Genomic DNA, 15,566 nt, shown 5'->3' with positions numbered 1-15,566 from the left:
ACTCGATTCAACTAAAGTTGGAGAAACAGACACCCGCCGGCCACCTGTATGCAAAGCACGTCGGTAGAACCAGTCCCATGAACACGGTCATGTAATGTCGATCCGGGCCGCTTCATCCAACAATACCGCCGAATCAAAGTAAGACGTTGGTGGTAAGCAGTATGACTATTATCACCCACAACTCTTTGTGTTCTACTAGTGCATATCATCTACGCATAGACCTAGATTGGATGCCACTGTTGGGGAACGTAGCATGCAATTTTAAAAAAAAATCCTACAATCATGCAAGATCTATCTAGGAGATGCATAGCAACGAGAGGGGGAGAGTGTGTCCATGTACCCTCGTAGACCAAAAGCAGAAGCATTATGTTAACGCGGTTGATGTAGTCGAACGTCTCCAAGATCCAATCATTGAAGTACCAAACGTACGACTGTTGGGGAACGTAGTTGTCGGCGTTCTGGGAACGGGGGTCCCTAGACTTGCCTGCATGCGGCCCATGGTATGGCTGTGTTGGCAAGTCTGTACGACACATCATCATGAACAAGGCATTCAAGACCCTCGTGAGGAGCCAAGCCTCGCGAGGAGGATGACGCAAGACCTCCTCAGGAGCAGCCTCACCAGGCTGCCTCGCGAGGAGCAGAGATATCAAGGCGGGGCGAACCTCGCGAGGCTCTCGTGACGTGAGCCATGACGATCAACACCAAGCGGGCGCCAGCACGCACAGCGTCCTTGTTTCCTCTTTGGTGCCAAGGGGGCAAGCGCAGGCGCGGAGTACCGAGGCATTAGGCAAAGGTTTCCATATCAGTGCAATGAGACCAAGACCAGAAGGACGGCAGGACGGAGGTCACCATGGAGCCCAGGACAGCGTCACCACCAGAACCTTTGGCAGGCGAAGACCACCTTTTGTCAGGATAGCTTGTACTAGTGGTCCCCTTTCAAATTGGCCGCCATTGTTGGCTCCCTTCCCGCTCAATATTCGGGGAGAGGACCAGGGCCTATATAAGTAGGACTAGCCACCACCAAAGGGGGGAGATACGATTTGATAAAAGGCCAACCCTTAGCACACTAAGCACAAGAACACCTCAACCTCAGGAGGCTGTTCTTCCCCTTGTACTGTTCTTCATTAGCCCAAGAGGCAATCCACCACCACCACACTAGAGTAGGGTATTACACCACAACGGTGGCCCTAACCAGTATAAACCTTGTGTCTTTGTGTAGTGAGTGCGTTGAGTTCGTCCGCGAGACCTTAGCGAGCTAGGGCGTAGATCGGAAGGAGGGAAAGAACTTCGCGTGCACCCCAGAGTTCGAACCTCAAGGGTTTGCCGGAACCCATGATCCGACATTTGGCGCACCAGGTAGGGGTGCGACATAGCTCCTCTCCATCGGCCCGCGCTCCGCGCCACCGCTCTTCGCCCTCATGGCGGGTGCCCCGCCACCGGCTCCAGCGACCGGTGCTGATGATGGGGCTAGGGGGCTTCGAGCCCTGGCCCCCGCCCTGCTGCAAGTGCGATGGCCACCCAAGTTCAGGCCAGAGATGCCTCCGCTCTACGATGGCGTGGCAGACCCGTTTGCCTTCCTGTTGGCATACGAGGTGGCCGTCCTCGAGGTCGGAGGCCACGACAAGGTTATGGCCAACTAGCTCCCCATGGACCTCACCGGCGAGCCACGCGCCTGGCTGCTCAACCTCCCTGGGTCCACGGTGGCATCCTGGGGGGAACTCCGCGACCTCTTCACTGCTCGCTACGTGGTATCAGCGCACCACGCAGTCGCGGCCCTATTAGGCAGCTCTCGAGCACCGCCTTCAGATCACCACGTCAAGTTGTTCCTCCGCCAGATTGGTGTTGCTTCCAAGCGCCCGGGGGCTCTGCCAGGCTGGGCTGCGCCAGAGGCTGACCTCACCTTCAGCTCAGAGGACCACCCCGACTCCACCACTGGCTCGGGCATGCTCCCAATGCTCTGCACGCCCACCATCTGCAACGTGGCTGTTGCCAAGACCCTCGTCAACGGCGGAGCCGGCCTCAACTTGCTCTCCGTGGAAGCCTTAAGCCTTCTTCATGTGCCACTCGAGCGCCTCAGCCTCAGCAAGCCTTTCTCAGGAGTTGGTGGTGGCACTGCCAGCTCTCTGGGACAGATCCGCCTTCCCATCACCTTCGGCACACGCGATAACTACCGCACCGAGCTGGTCGACTTCGACATCGCCCGCATCGGCCTCCCGTACAACGCCATTCTCGGGTACTCGGCTCTGGCCCAGTTCATGGTAGCGACTCATCTGGCTACAACCTCATGAAGATGCCTGGGAGCAAGGGCGTCCTCACTATCAAAGGGGATGCCAAGGAGGCTCTGGCGGTTCTCGGGCTCGCCCTCAAAACCGCCACGGCGGCACAGCCTGCCGACGCGGGCACCTCCGAGGCCAAGGGAGCTGTACCGACCAAGAAGAAGAAGTTGTTCACACAAGACAAGGCGGAAACCAAGCAGGTGCCAGTCAATGAGGACGGGCCCTCAGGAGCCACCTTTACCATTGGTGCCAGCCTTGATCAAGGTCAAGAGGGAGCATTGGTGAAGTTCTTGCATGCAAACAAGGATATATTCGCGTGGGAGTCCAATTAGCTGGTAGGAGTTCCGAGGGAAGTGATTCAGCATCACTTAAGGGTATGCCCCAATGTACGCCCCATGAAGCAGCGGGCAAGACGGCAGTCCACTGAGAAGCAGGCCTTCATCGTCCAAGAGACCTGCAAGCTGGAGGTGGCGGGCGCCATTCGCGGGGTTCGATATCCCGAATAGCTGGCGAACCCCGTCGTAGTACCGAAGAAAGGCGGGAAGGAACAGATGTGCGTTGACTTCACCAACCTTGACAAGGCCTGGCCCCAAAATATGTTCCCGCTCCCGCGCATCGATCAGATCGTCGACTCCACCACCGAGTTTCACCTGTTGTGCTTCCTGGATGCGTTCTCAGGATATCACCAGATCAAGATGGCGGTAGAAGATGTGGAGAAGACAGCCTTCCTGACCCCGTGTGGGGTGTACTGCTACACCTGCATGCCTTTTGGATTGCACAAAGCGGGCGCAACCTTTTAGCGACTGATGCACATCGCCTTAGGGCGGCAGCTCGGGAGAAACACAGAGGCCTACTCGACGACATTGTGGTGAAGTCTCGGGAGGCGAGGACCTTGATTCAAGACCTGGAGGAGACCTTCGAGAGCCTGCGCCAAGTGAACTTGCGTCTTACCCCGGAGAAGTGTGTGTTCGGCATCCCTTTCGGCAAGCTGCTGGGCTTCCTCGTGTTCCATAGAGGGATCGAGGTGAATCCAGAGAAGATCAAGGCCATCGAGGACATGAGCCCACCGCAGACCCTTAGGGAGATACAGAAGCTGGCTGGCCGGGTAACTGCGTTGGGACGCTTCATCTCCAAGTTAGGTGAACGTGCCCTACCGTTCTTCAAGCTGATGATGAAGAAGGGCCCATTCGAGTGGACCCAGGAGGCTAACCGAGCTTTTCAAGACCTCAAGAGATACCTGACTAGCCCACCAGTGATGGTGGCGCCACGGCCCCTCGAGCCCCTAGTACTCTACCTCCCTGCTACCCCGTACTCCGCCAGCGCAGCACTAGTGGCAGTTTGGGAGGAGCACCAAACCAAGGGCGCGCTGCGTCGGGCTACAACTGAGGCAATACAAGATCAGGAAGGCACCGCAAGAGCCGTGGCAGAGTCGACAGAAGACCAAGCTCAACAGGACGCCGCCGCCAAAATTCACCCAAACAATCAGGCGTCAGGAGCCCCGTCACCTCACGAGACGTCTCAACTTCCACAAGACGCGAGCCCAGACTCCACACCAGCCCTCGTCGAACACCCGGTGTATTTCGTCAGCACCGTGTTGTGAGATGCGAGGGCGCGATATCCCATGCCTCAGAAGCTTCTGCTCGCACTCTTGGTGGCCTCGCGCAAGCTAGGGCACTACTTCTAGGGGCACCCCATCAAGGTTGTCTCAGCCTACCCATTAGAGAGGGTGCTCAGGAGCCCCAATTCTACTGGAAGGGTCGCTGAGTGGAACATCGAGCTGCAAGCATTCCAGTTAGAGTTCAGCACTACTGGGGTCATCAAGGGAGCTGCGCTCGCTAATTTTGTGGCGGAATGGATGGACGTCCCGACACTCGAAGTAGGCGAAGACTGGTCCACCTCGCCAGGAAGCGAGGCACCAGATGGTTGGGTCCTGTACTTCGATGGCGCCTTCGCGCACCAGGGCGCGGGGGCAGAGCAGTACTCATCTCGCCCACTCAGGATAAGCTCTACTACGCCGTGCAGCTTTGCTTTCAGCATGGCGAGAAGGTCTCCAACAACATCGCAGAATACGAAGGCCTCATAGCTGGCATGAAGGCCGCGAAAGTTGTGGGGGTGAAGCGCCTTACCGTTAGAGGCGACTCACAGCTCCTCGTCAACTTCTCCAACAAAGTATACGAGCCGAAGGACAAGCATATGGAGGCATACCTCGCGGAGGTGCGCAGGATGGAGAAGCAGTTCTTGGGCCTGGAGCTGCAACACGTGCCCTGGAGCACCAACAAGGAAGCCGATGACATCGCCAAGAGAGCATCCAAGCGGCAGCCACAAGAGCCCGGTGTCTTTGAGGAACGGTCTCTTCAAGCCATCGGCGACACCGCCACCTTCAAGCATTGCTTAGCCTCGGGAGGAGCTCCCACCGGCGGCCCGACCTCAGGAGCTCGCTTGCTCTTGGCGCTCGAACCTCAGGAGGGATGCTGGACCAAGGAATTTAAAGATATCTGATGCAAGGGGCGCTGCCAGAGAAGGAGGAAGATGCAGAGTGTGTGGTTTGGCAAGCCACGGTGTACTACATCCAGGATGGTGAGCTGTACAGGAAGCGGCCAAACGATGTTTCCCTGCGCTGCATTTCCAGGGACCAGGGGAAGGAGCTGCTAACTGACATACACAGTGGGGACTGCGGGCACCACTCATCCTCACGGACCCTCGTCGGCAAGGTATTCCGCAGTGGGTTCTACTGGCCCACTGCGCTCAACGACGCAGCTGAGCTGGTGAAGTCTTGCGAAGCCTACCAGTTCCATGCCAAGCAAATTCATCAGCCGGCTCAAGGCCTCCAGACCAGTCCGCTCACGTGGCCTGAGGGAGTCCTAGATTAGGGGGTGTTTGGATAGCCGGACTATAACCTTGGGCTGGACTATTGGACTATGAAGATACAAGATTGAAGACTTCGTCCCGTGTCCGGATGGGACTTTCCTTTGCGTGGAAGGCAAGCTTGGCAATACAGATATGTAGATCTCCTCCCATTGTAACCGACTCTGTGTAACCCTAACCTCTCCGGTGTCTATAGAAACCGGAGGGTTTTAGTCCGTAGGACAACATACAATCATACCATAGGCTAGCTTCTAGGGTTTAGCCTCTCTGATCTCGTGGTAGATCTACTCTTGTACTACCCATATCATCAATATTAATCACGCAGGACGTAGGGTTTTACCTCCATCAAGAGGGCCCGAACCTGGGTAAAACATTGTGTCCCCTGCCTCTTGTTACCATCCGGCCTAGACGCACAGTTCAGGACCCCCTACCCGAGATCCGCCGGTTTTGACACCGACATTGGTGCTTTCATTGAGAGTTCCTCTGTGTAGTCGCCATTAGGCTTGATGGCTCCTACTATCATCGATAGCGATGCAGTCCAGGGTGAGACTTTTCTCCCCGAACAGATCTTCGCGTTCGGTGGCTTTGCACTGTGGGCCAATTTGCTTGGCCATCTGGAGCAGATTGAAAGTTACGCCCCTGGCCGCCAAGTCAGGTTTGGAAGATTAAACTACATGGCCGATATCCATGGAGATTTGATCTTCGACGGATTCGAGCCTCTGCCTTGTGTGCCACGCGGTCACGATGAGTATGACTTAGCTCTCCCATCGGACAGTGTTAAGGAGATCGCACCGGCAGCCGCTCTGACCTTCAATTCGGAGCCAGTTGCGCCTTCCGCGGACGGATGGATGGACCCCGCCACGGAGGCCTTACTCTCAGCGGTGATCGAGCCGAACATCGACCTTACCTTGCACCAGAGCCATGTTGTTAAACTGCCGGATCCTTCTCCGGCCACGGACTCCGAACCGCCTGCGCCCATTCCTATCGAATCTGATTGGGCGCCGATCATGGAATTTACCTCCGTGGATATTTTTCAGCACTCGCCCTTTGGCAACATACTGAACTCGTTAAGGTCTCTCTCCTTATCAGGAGGATCCTGTCCGAACTATGTCCGGCTGGACTGGGATGCGGACGAAGAAGAAATTCGCGACCCACCCACCACCCACTAAGTAGCCACTGTCGATGACTTAACCGACATGCTCGACTTCGACTCCGAAGACATCGATGGTATGGACGACGATGCGAGAGACAAAGAGGAACCACTGCCCATAGGGCACTGGATGTCCACCTCATCACATGACGTATACATGGTGGACACACCAAAGGAAAACGACGACAAGGAACGGAAGGACGCAACGAAGGGTTGTCCCCTCGAGAAGCAGTCAAAGCGGCGGTGTAAGCGCCGCCCCAAATCCCGCCTTGACAGAAATAATGATCATATAGACCCAGCGTTAGAGCAGGGCAAACCACTGCCGGACCATGGCAACACGGAGAATCAAACCGAACAAACCAACTCTGTCAAGGATAATAGTCAGGAGGACATAACACCGGACAGACGCCCGGAGCAACAAAATGCCTATCAAAGGCTTGTTGCCACCGTGACGAGTCTAAAAAGGCAGAAGAAAAGGCTCAAGGCGGCACAAGACACACTCCAAATCAGATGGAGTAAAGTACTCAACACAGCAGCGAAGTATGCGGTAATCGCCTCACCAAGAGCTATCCGAAGCGGAAGTTGATACCTGAATTCCATGAGGAGGCCTTAGATCCCCCGCAACCAAAAATTAAAATGGCCACCCAGTCGGATAGACGACCTCACGGCCAACATGGAGTGGCAAGCAACGCCGCACAGAAGCCAATACACGATCCACGCAAGTGCTCGCATCAAAAGGACGGAGCAACTAGATCCATCTATGGACCGCGCAAGCGCACTCTAGCACATGATGAAACACACCAAACATCCGAACACCACGGCACGCCCAGATACAGGGGCACCGCACACCACCTATGTTTCACCGATGAGGCGCTGGACCATGAATTTCCAGAGGGATTCAAACCCGTAAACATAGAGGCATACGACGGAACAACAGACCCTGGGGTCTGGATTGAGGACTATATCCTCCACATCCATATGGCTCGAGGAGACGATCTCCACGCCATTAAATACTTACCCCTCAAGCTCAAAGGGTCAGCTCGGCACTGGCTTAAAAGCCTCCCCGAAAACTCCATTGGAAGCTGGGAAGAGCTCGAAGATGCTTTTCGGGCAAATTTTCAAGCGACTTATGTCCGACATCCGAACGCAGACGATTTGAGTCATATAACTAAACAGCCCGGAGAGTCATCCCGAAAGCTTTGGAACAGATTTCTTACTAAAAAGAACCAAATAGTCGACTGTCCGGACGCTGAAGCCTTGGCAGATTTTAAGCATAGCGTCCGTAACGAATGGCTTGCCAGACACCTCGGCCAAGAAAAGCCGAGAACAATGGCAGTATTAACAAGCCTCATGACCCGCTTTTGCGCGGGTGAGGACAGCTGGCTAGACAGATGCAGCACCAGCGACCCCAGTACATCCAAAGCTAGAGATGGAAACGGGAAATCACGGTGCAACAACAATAACAAACGCCGGAATAAAGAAGACAACATGAAGAGCACAGCAGTAAACGCCGGATTCAAAAGCTCTCGGCCAAGTCAGGAAAAGCCACCCTCTAAATACGCCAGAGACGAACTGTCCAGCCTAAACAAAATTCTGGACCAAGTATGTCAGATCCATAGCACCCCTGGTAAACCCGCTAATCATACCCACAGAGAATGTTGGGTCTTCAAGCAGTCCGGCAAGCTCAACGCCGTACACAAGGGGGAGGATACACCAAGCGAAGACGAGGATGAGCCTCTCAAGCAAGACACTGGGGAACAAAAGAAGTTTCCACCAGAAGTCAAAACAATCAACGTGTTACATGTGATCAAGGGAAGCAAAGCGGCACTCCCAGAGAGACATGCCCAAGGGCCTATCACAGCGAAGTCCTACCACTGGTCGTCTCAAACGATCACTTTCGACCATCGTGATTACTCAGCAAGTATCCGGCGTGCAGGATGGGCTGCCCTGGTATTAGACCCAATAATTAACGGATACCACTTTACACGAGTCCTGATGGACGGTGGCAGCAGTTTAAACCTGATATACCATGATACAATCCGCGAAATGGGGATAGACCCAACGGAAATCCGCCATAGCAACTACCTTTAAAGGAGTAACGCCAAGCCCAGGGGCTCACTGCACGGGCTCCCTGCTACTAAAAGTTATATTCGGCTTCCCCGATAACTTCCGTAGCGAACATTTAACCTTCCACATTGCTCCGTTCCAAAGTGGTTATCAAGCACTACTTGGACGTGAAGGTTTTTCTCGCTTTAATGCAATACCGCATTACGCTTCCCTCACGCTCAAGATGCCCGGTCCATGTGGCATCATTACAGTGAACGGAAATATTGAGCGATATTTGCGCGCCGAAAAGGGGATTGCCTTAGCAGCCGCACACTAAAAACGGCCTCACCAACTAAAGCATTCAATAGGTCGTCAAAACACGGACACGGTTAGACGAGTCCGGCGCAGCTATATGTAATTCATACTGGATTGAGGGCCACACCCCTATTACAAATACAAGGAGCTCAACGCGCGCATACAAGTGGCAATTTTTTACTCATTTTTCATTATACATGGTTTCTTTAAAAAACCACCTTTTTGCACGACAACTTTTTCACCTAAGTTCCTCTCTTTTACAGATGACCATCGTGCTACACCCGTCCAAGATACGGCACAATGGAGACACAGGCGCAGACGTGCAGCAGGGACCCGCTCCAAGGATTCTTTTTAGATTGAGACCCTGCATAAACCTTTTTTACTGTCTCTTGTTGATACACATCCCTCGAATTCTCAACACAATTAAGAAGGATGCTGACGTCTTGGCATGTGGCCATGTCAGAATAATGCACGTACCTGGACACAAGGCGCTTCTTACAAAGGGCACTATTTAGGCCCGATTTATACCATAAAGACCGAATACCTTAGGGAGTGTTCAGCGTCGCGAGTTTGGCCTTATATGCATCAGCTCTGAATCATTGTCTTTGGTCAAATGTTGGGTTTTCCCGGCTCCTGTGTTTTGGTGCCTTAGTTCCGCTTTATCGGCTAAGGCAGCACCAGGAGAACTACTGCGATTGTGCCCTGGTTCATCCGGACGAGCACCTCAGTAAAGAAAGCCGAAAACTGACTGTCATGATATAGCACGAGACTGGTCAACCACTCGATGACCTATCGGAATGTTAGAATTCCTCCACCTTAACGAAGGGCCGTTTTCCGGCCAGGCATGTACACACCCCGAGATCGGGAGAGTGCGGAGCCACCAGGGGCTATCTAGTAGCCCCACTATCAAACTCTTATGGCTAAGTGAAAGTGTTAAAGCTTATAGTCTGGTTGCCTTGTTCGCTGCGCTATCACCTCCTTAATAGGACCAAGACGTTGGGTTAAGTGTGAACACACGTTTTTTGCGAGCACCTCCACATTATATGCGTGAGGGTTGAAGCCGACGACTGCAATCTTTCAGGTTATATACATATATACATAAACGGCCGCACAGGAGACATCATATTACTTTCCGGCAAAAGTATAAATACAGCCTTACTATATTTCATAAAAACATTGTGTTTATAATGGCAATACATGTCACTCAAACATAATATTCTTCGAGCACTGGGACTCTATCAAATGAGCACCCTCAAGAACCTCTTCAAAATAGTGCTCGGCAGCTACTCGGCCTATGGTCGAACCTTGCGCCGCAACAGTGGTAGCATCCATCTCCGCCCAGTATGCCTTGACACGGGCAAAGGCCATCCGCGAGACTTCTATGCACACCGACCTCTTCATCGCGTTGATGCGCGGCACCGCACCAAGGAACTGCTGCACTAAGCTGAAATAGTTGTTCGGCTTCAGCTTCTCCGGCCAAAAATGATCTACAACGGACCTCATGGCGAGTCCGGACAACCTATTAAGTTCGGCCCATTTGGCTAGCTGATCAGTCAAGGGAAGCGGACACTCTGGAATGTTAAATTGCGACCAGAACAGCTTATCTACTTCACATCTGACTGATCTCAGAAGTATTCGACCGCATCGACAGCGCTTGCCGCCAAGTCCATATATGCGTCTGCCGAACTCCACAGCCGATCCAGAGGGGCATACCGCGGATCTCCGAACTTCCTCTGCAGCAGAAAGGGCTTCCCAGCCGCAATATCCCTGGCTTCCTGTAGCTCCTCCTTCTTCGCCCTCATAGCAGAGCGAGTGTCTTTGGTCGCCATCATGGCCTTCTCAAGGTCCGCTGCCTTCACTCGGTTCTCTTCTTCAAGGAACTGGAAATGGTCGGCAGTGCCTTTTAATTCTACGACCATCTTGGCCATCTTTTCTTTGCTTTCGCAATGTGCGGCCTTCTCGGCTCTTAACTCTTCGGCCGCCTTCAAAGCAGCCGCATTACTAACCCTCGCGTGTTCCTTGGCTCGGGTGAGTTTCGCCCGAAGGATCTCCACGGTGGCAGCTCCGTCTGCAGTCACAACATATTAAAGATACTGGCATCATGCTGCTATTATTATGTGACATTCACCAGAAAACATTACTTACCCTGTGATTCGTCAAGCCACTTGTTAACAAGCTCAATGTCGGCGTCTGCCGCATACAGTGCCGCTTTAATTCGGCAAACTCACTAGTCCGGCTAGCCACCGGAGCTTCCACCACCTGCACATAAAGGTAGTCTGGTTATTGCCTAGGACTATGATCCTCTGTTCGCCGCCGTTCTCGACAACAACCAGAGTCTCAGGGGCTACTATCTAAACAAGGCACACCTAACATGTGCGGTACTATCAAATATCATTTCACGTACCTCAAAGCCTGTCAGTAGACTCATAAAGGCTTCATGTAATCCGCTTTTGGCGGATGAAATGCTTTCCATCACCGTACCCATTAGCGTATGGTGTTCTACTAAGATGGCCGCTCGCTCCAATAGCTCCCTCAGAACGTCCGACCGCATACCAGACGGTGCCGGACTCTTTTGTTTTCTCTCTTCGAGAGCCGAACGTTGGGGACTTCGGGTGACTATGGGATTATCTTCTGGCCTCACCGGATCCGGAGAGGCCCTCCGTGACGACACTTCGGGGTCGCCCGCTTCGTGAGCGGAGGAGTCCGGGGGAGGCGTTTCGCTCTCCATCATCTCCGAAAGAAGATCCCCTGAAGACGAGCTCAGCTGAGAAGGGCTAAGACCCGAACTGCATGATATATGCGGCGGTTATTCTCCTCAGAAGAAAGGTAGTATACCTTCACTATTAAAGTATTTTTTGAATCACTTACGACTCATTGGAGGGCTGATCCTCCCGCGGAATTTGTGCGGCAAGAGCACCCCTCGAGGCAGGACCCTCTGTTGGAGACTTCTTCTCTTGTTTGGAGGCCTCGGCTTCCAGATCCTCAGAAGCAGTCCTCTTCCTCCCCCGGTTATCCTCCTTTATGGAGGCGCTCATTCCCTCAGTTGGAACTGGCAGCGATGGGGGGCCGCTTTTGCCCATATTATTCCCCCTTGTATCTTCCTTCGAAGGCTCCAGGCAAGGTGCGAGCTCGAGCATCTTTTCCAGCACCGGATTTTCCAAACCCTCAGCGAGGGGGGCCGAACACCGAATCATCTTCGCTTTTGTTAGCCAGTCCTGGTCAAAGAGCGATTTCTCAGAGATGATCTCATGATGAATAAAAGACGGTGTGTTCGGCTAGAGGATTACTTACTTGTTCAGCGGCGCGGTTACTGCTCAGCCCCACGTCTTCGGTAGTATCCGGACACTCTATTTGAGGTCCGAAGAATGACTTGTAAATTTCCTCGTGCGTCAGGCCGGGGAAACTTTGAATAGCACGCGGTCCTTCTGGGTTGAACTCCCATAAGCGAAGGGGCCGGCGTTTGCAGGGCTGGACTCGACGAACCAACATAACTTGCACTACCACAACCAAATTAAAATCTCCCTTGAAGAGATCTTGAATGCGGCTTTGCAGTATAGGCACATCCTTGGCTGGACCCCAGCTCAGTCCTCTGCTAATCCATGACATCAGTTGTGGTGGGGGGCCCGAGTGGAAAGCGGGGGCAGCCGCCCACTTGGCACTTCTGGGAGCCGTGATGTAAAACCACTCCCGTTGCCATAATCCGGACAGCTCTGGAAAGGAACCTTTCGGCCACGGAGCTCCTGCCAACTTGCTTATTGACGCGCCTCCGCACGCTGCATGTTGCCCCTTGATCATCTCCGGCTTCACTTCAAAGGTCTTGAGCCACATGCCGAAGTGAGGGGTAATGTGGAGGAAGGCCTCACACATGACAATAAATGTCGAGATGTGGAGAAAGGAGTCTGGAGCTAGATCATGGAAATCTAGCCTGTAATAGAACATCAAACCCCTGACGAAGGGATCCAGAGTGAGGCCTAGGCCTCAGAGGAAGTGGGAGACGAACACGACGTTCTCGTTGGGTTCGGGAGTGGGGACGACCTGCCCTCGAGCAGGCAGCCTTTGCGAAACCTCGGCGGTCAGGTATCTGGCCTCCCTCAACTTCTTGATATACTCTTCCGTGACGGAGGAGGGCATCCATCGGCCTTGAAGGCTGGATCCGGACATGATTGAAGATTCGGAGCACCTGACCTGGGCTTTGGGTGTTAGAACTCGAGGCGGGGGAGGGGTTCGATTGAGCACGAGAGGGAAAAAAATGAAAAACTTGTCCCTTTATAAAGAGGGTGAATATCAAGCGTTCTCACCGTGGCCGTTTGGACTTACCTATAATCTAGGAGTCCTACACACGGTTGGGTTACCCACGACCGTATTAATGAGAATCACGTAATTGGGGGAACACGATCTCTGCTTTGACGAGATGTGTCAAGAAACCTCCTCGCGTTGTGTGTGGAACTGGTTGAAGAAAAACGGTTCGAATAAGCACCGGGCCATGGCATAATGTCTTGTTGCCAAAACATGTCAGCAGATTAAGATTTGTGTAAATATTATTCTCTCTACGGCAGTATGTGGAACTTATTTTGCAGAGCCGGACACTATCCTTGTGCTGAAAATCTTCTATGAAGTATTCGAAGGAGGAACCCGCCTTGCAATGCCGAAGACAATCTGCGCGCCGGACTCGTCGTCATTGAAGCCTGGTTCAGGGGCTACTGAGGGAGTCCTGGATTAGGGGGTGTTCAGATAGCCGGATTATAACCTTGGGCCGGACTATTGGACTATGAAGATACAAGATTGAAGACTTCGTCCCGTATCCGGATGGGACTTTCCTTGGCGTGGAAGGCAAGCTTGGCAATACGGATATGTAGATCTCCTCCCATTGTAACTGACTCTGTGTAACCCTAACCTCTCCGGTGTCTATATAAACCGGAGGGTTTTAGTCCGTAGGACAACATACAATCATACCATAGGCTAGCTTATAGGGTTTAGCATCTCTGATCTCGTGGTAGATCTACTCTTGTACTACCCATATCATCAATATTAATCAAGCAGGATGTAGGGTTTTACCTCCATCAAGAGGGCCCGAACCTAGGTAAAACATTGTGTCCCCTGCCTCTTGTTACCATTCGGCCTAGACGCACAGTTCGGGACCCCCTACCCGAGATCCGTCGGTTTTGACACCGACATGGCCGTTCGCGGTCTGGGGGCTGGACATCTTGGGGTCGTTCCCTTGAGCGCCTGGGGGCTACCGTTACCTCTACGTCGCCATCGACAAGTTCACCAAGTGGGCGGATGTGGAAGCTGTTCGTACCATCCTGGCTGGCACCGCTATCAAGTTCATCAAGGGCCTCGTGAGCCGCTTCGGGGTCCCCAACCGCATCATCACAGATAACGGCTCGCAGTTCACTAGCAACCTTTTCAAAACCTATTGTGCTAACCTTGGAACTCAGATCTGCTATGCTTCGGTGGCGCACCCCAGGAGCAATGGTCAGGCCGAACGCGCCAACGCGGAGGTCCTGAGAGGCCTCAAGACCAGGACCTTCAAGAAGAAGCTCGAGGCATGTGGCAGGGGCTGGCACGACGAGCTCCAGTCCGTGCTATGGTCTATCCGCACCACTACTACCAAACCAACGGGCGAGACCCCATTCTTCCCTGTCTAGGGAGCTGAAGCAGTCCTTCCTTACGAGGTCGGGCATCGCTCCGCATGGGTCCTGGCGTTCGATGAAACGCAGCAGGACGCCATGCGGGGGATGGACCTCGTGCTGGGGGAGGAACTTCATCGCGAAGCTGCACTGAGGGCGGCAAGGTACCTGTCGGTGTCAAAACCGGCGGATCTCGGGTAGGGGGTCCCGAACTGTGCGTCTAGGCCGGATGGTAACAGGAGGCAAGGGACACAATGTTTTACCCAGGTTCGGGCCCTCTTGATGGAGGTAAAACCCTATGTCCTGCTTGATTAATTTTGATGATATGGGTAGTACAAGAGTAGATCTACCACGAGATCAGAGAGGCTAAACCCTAGAAGCTAGCCTATGGTATGATTGTTGTTTGTCCTATGGACTAAAACCCTCCGGTTTATATAGACATCGGAGAGGGCTAGGGTTACACAGAGTCGGTTACAATGGGAGGAGATCTACATATCCGTATTGCCAAGCTTGCCTCCCACGCCAAGGAAAGTTCCATCCGGACACGAGACGAAGTCTTCAATCTTGTATCTTCATAGTCGAAGAGTCCGGCCAAAGGTTATAGTCTAGTTATCCGGACACCCCCTAATCCAGGACTCCCTCAGTAGCCCCCGAACCAGGCTTCAATGACGATGAGTCCGGCGCGCAAATTGTCTTCGGCATTGCAAGGCGGGTTCCTCTCCAAATTCCGTGTACCTGTTTAAATAGTGTCCGGTTTCTTGTGAATGTTGTGCTCATTGGCTTCCACGCCCAATAATGGCCACTTTCCACGTGTCGAGCGAATGTGAAGAGCCAGGGTGTTTTTACATTTACCCCCCTAGCTGTGCGAATGAGCTGCCTATTAAAGAGACGAGGATTTCAGATCCAAATCACACCATCCTCCATTGGCGAGCCTTCATCGGAGCGCATCCGACAGAGATCCATTCCATCATGGCCGGTCGACTGTGAGGCTCATTTCGCGCTGTGGAAGAAGTTGTTCTTCCTTGTGCCCCGTTCTCAGGAGGGGTCAATATATCAAGTGGGCGGAGCCGAAGTGTGGCGTATTGCCAGGACCGGATATCTATCCGGAACCCCAAGGAAGACGTCCGAAGACTGGCCTTCAGAATAGTTTTATATAGAAGACGTCCCCCTCCCGGACCCTATTCGAATTGGCCTCCCTGAGTTCGACAACGCTCCTTTGAAGAAGCGCCAGAGCTGGCGTCCATGGAGCCCCCAGGAGGAAGATGACAGGGACATTCTTTACCT

General features: G+C 53.3%; 1 protein-coding gene across 1 annotated transcript in view; it reads left to right on the top strand.

Annotated features, from left to right (window-relative positions):
- The first annotated feature begins 1,646 nt into the window (after positions 1 to 1,646).
- Positions 1,647 to 15,566, top strand: part of LOC119272475 — an 87,695-nt gene continuing 73,775 nt past the window's right edge. The window contains exons 1-2 of the mRNA XM_037553957.1: positions 1,647 to 2,183; positions 2,291 to 2,476. Of these exons, the coding sequence (XP_037409854.1) occupies positions 1,647 to 2,183; positions 2,291 to 2,476 (723 nt within the window). The remainder of the gene's footprint in view (positions 2,184 to 2,290; positions 2,477 to 15,566) is intronic.

Source organism: Triticum dicoccoides, chromosome 3A, assembly GCF_002162155.2.
Source record: "Triticum dicoccoides isolate Atlit2015 ecotype Zavitan chromosome 3A, WEW_v2.0, whole genome shotgun sequence".
NCBI lineage: Eukaryota > Viridiplantae > Streptophyta > Magnoliopsida > Poales > Poaceae > Triticum > Triticum dicoccoides.
This window is presented reverse-complemented; position numbering and strand designations above follow the sequence as displayed.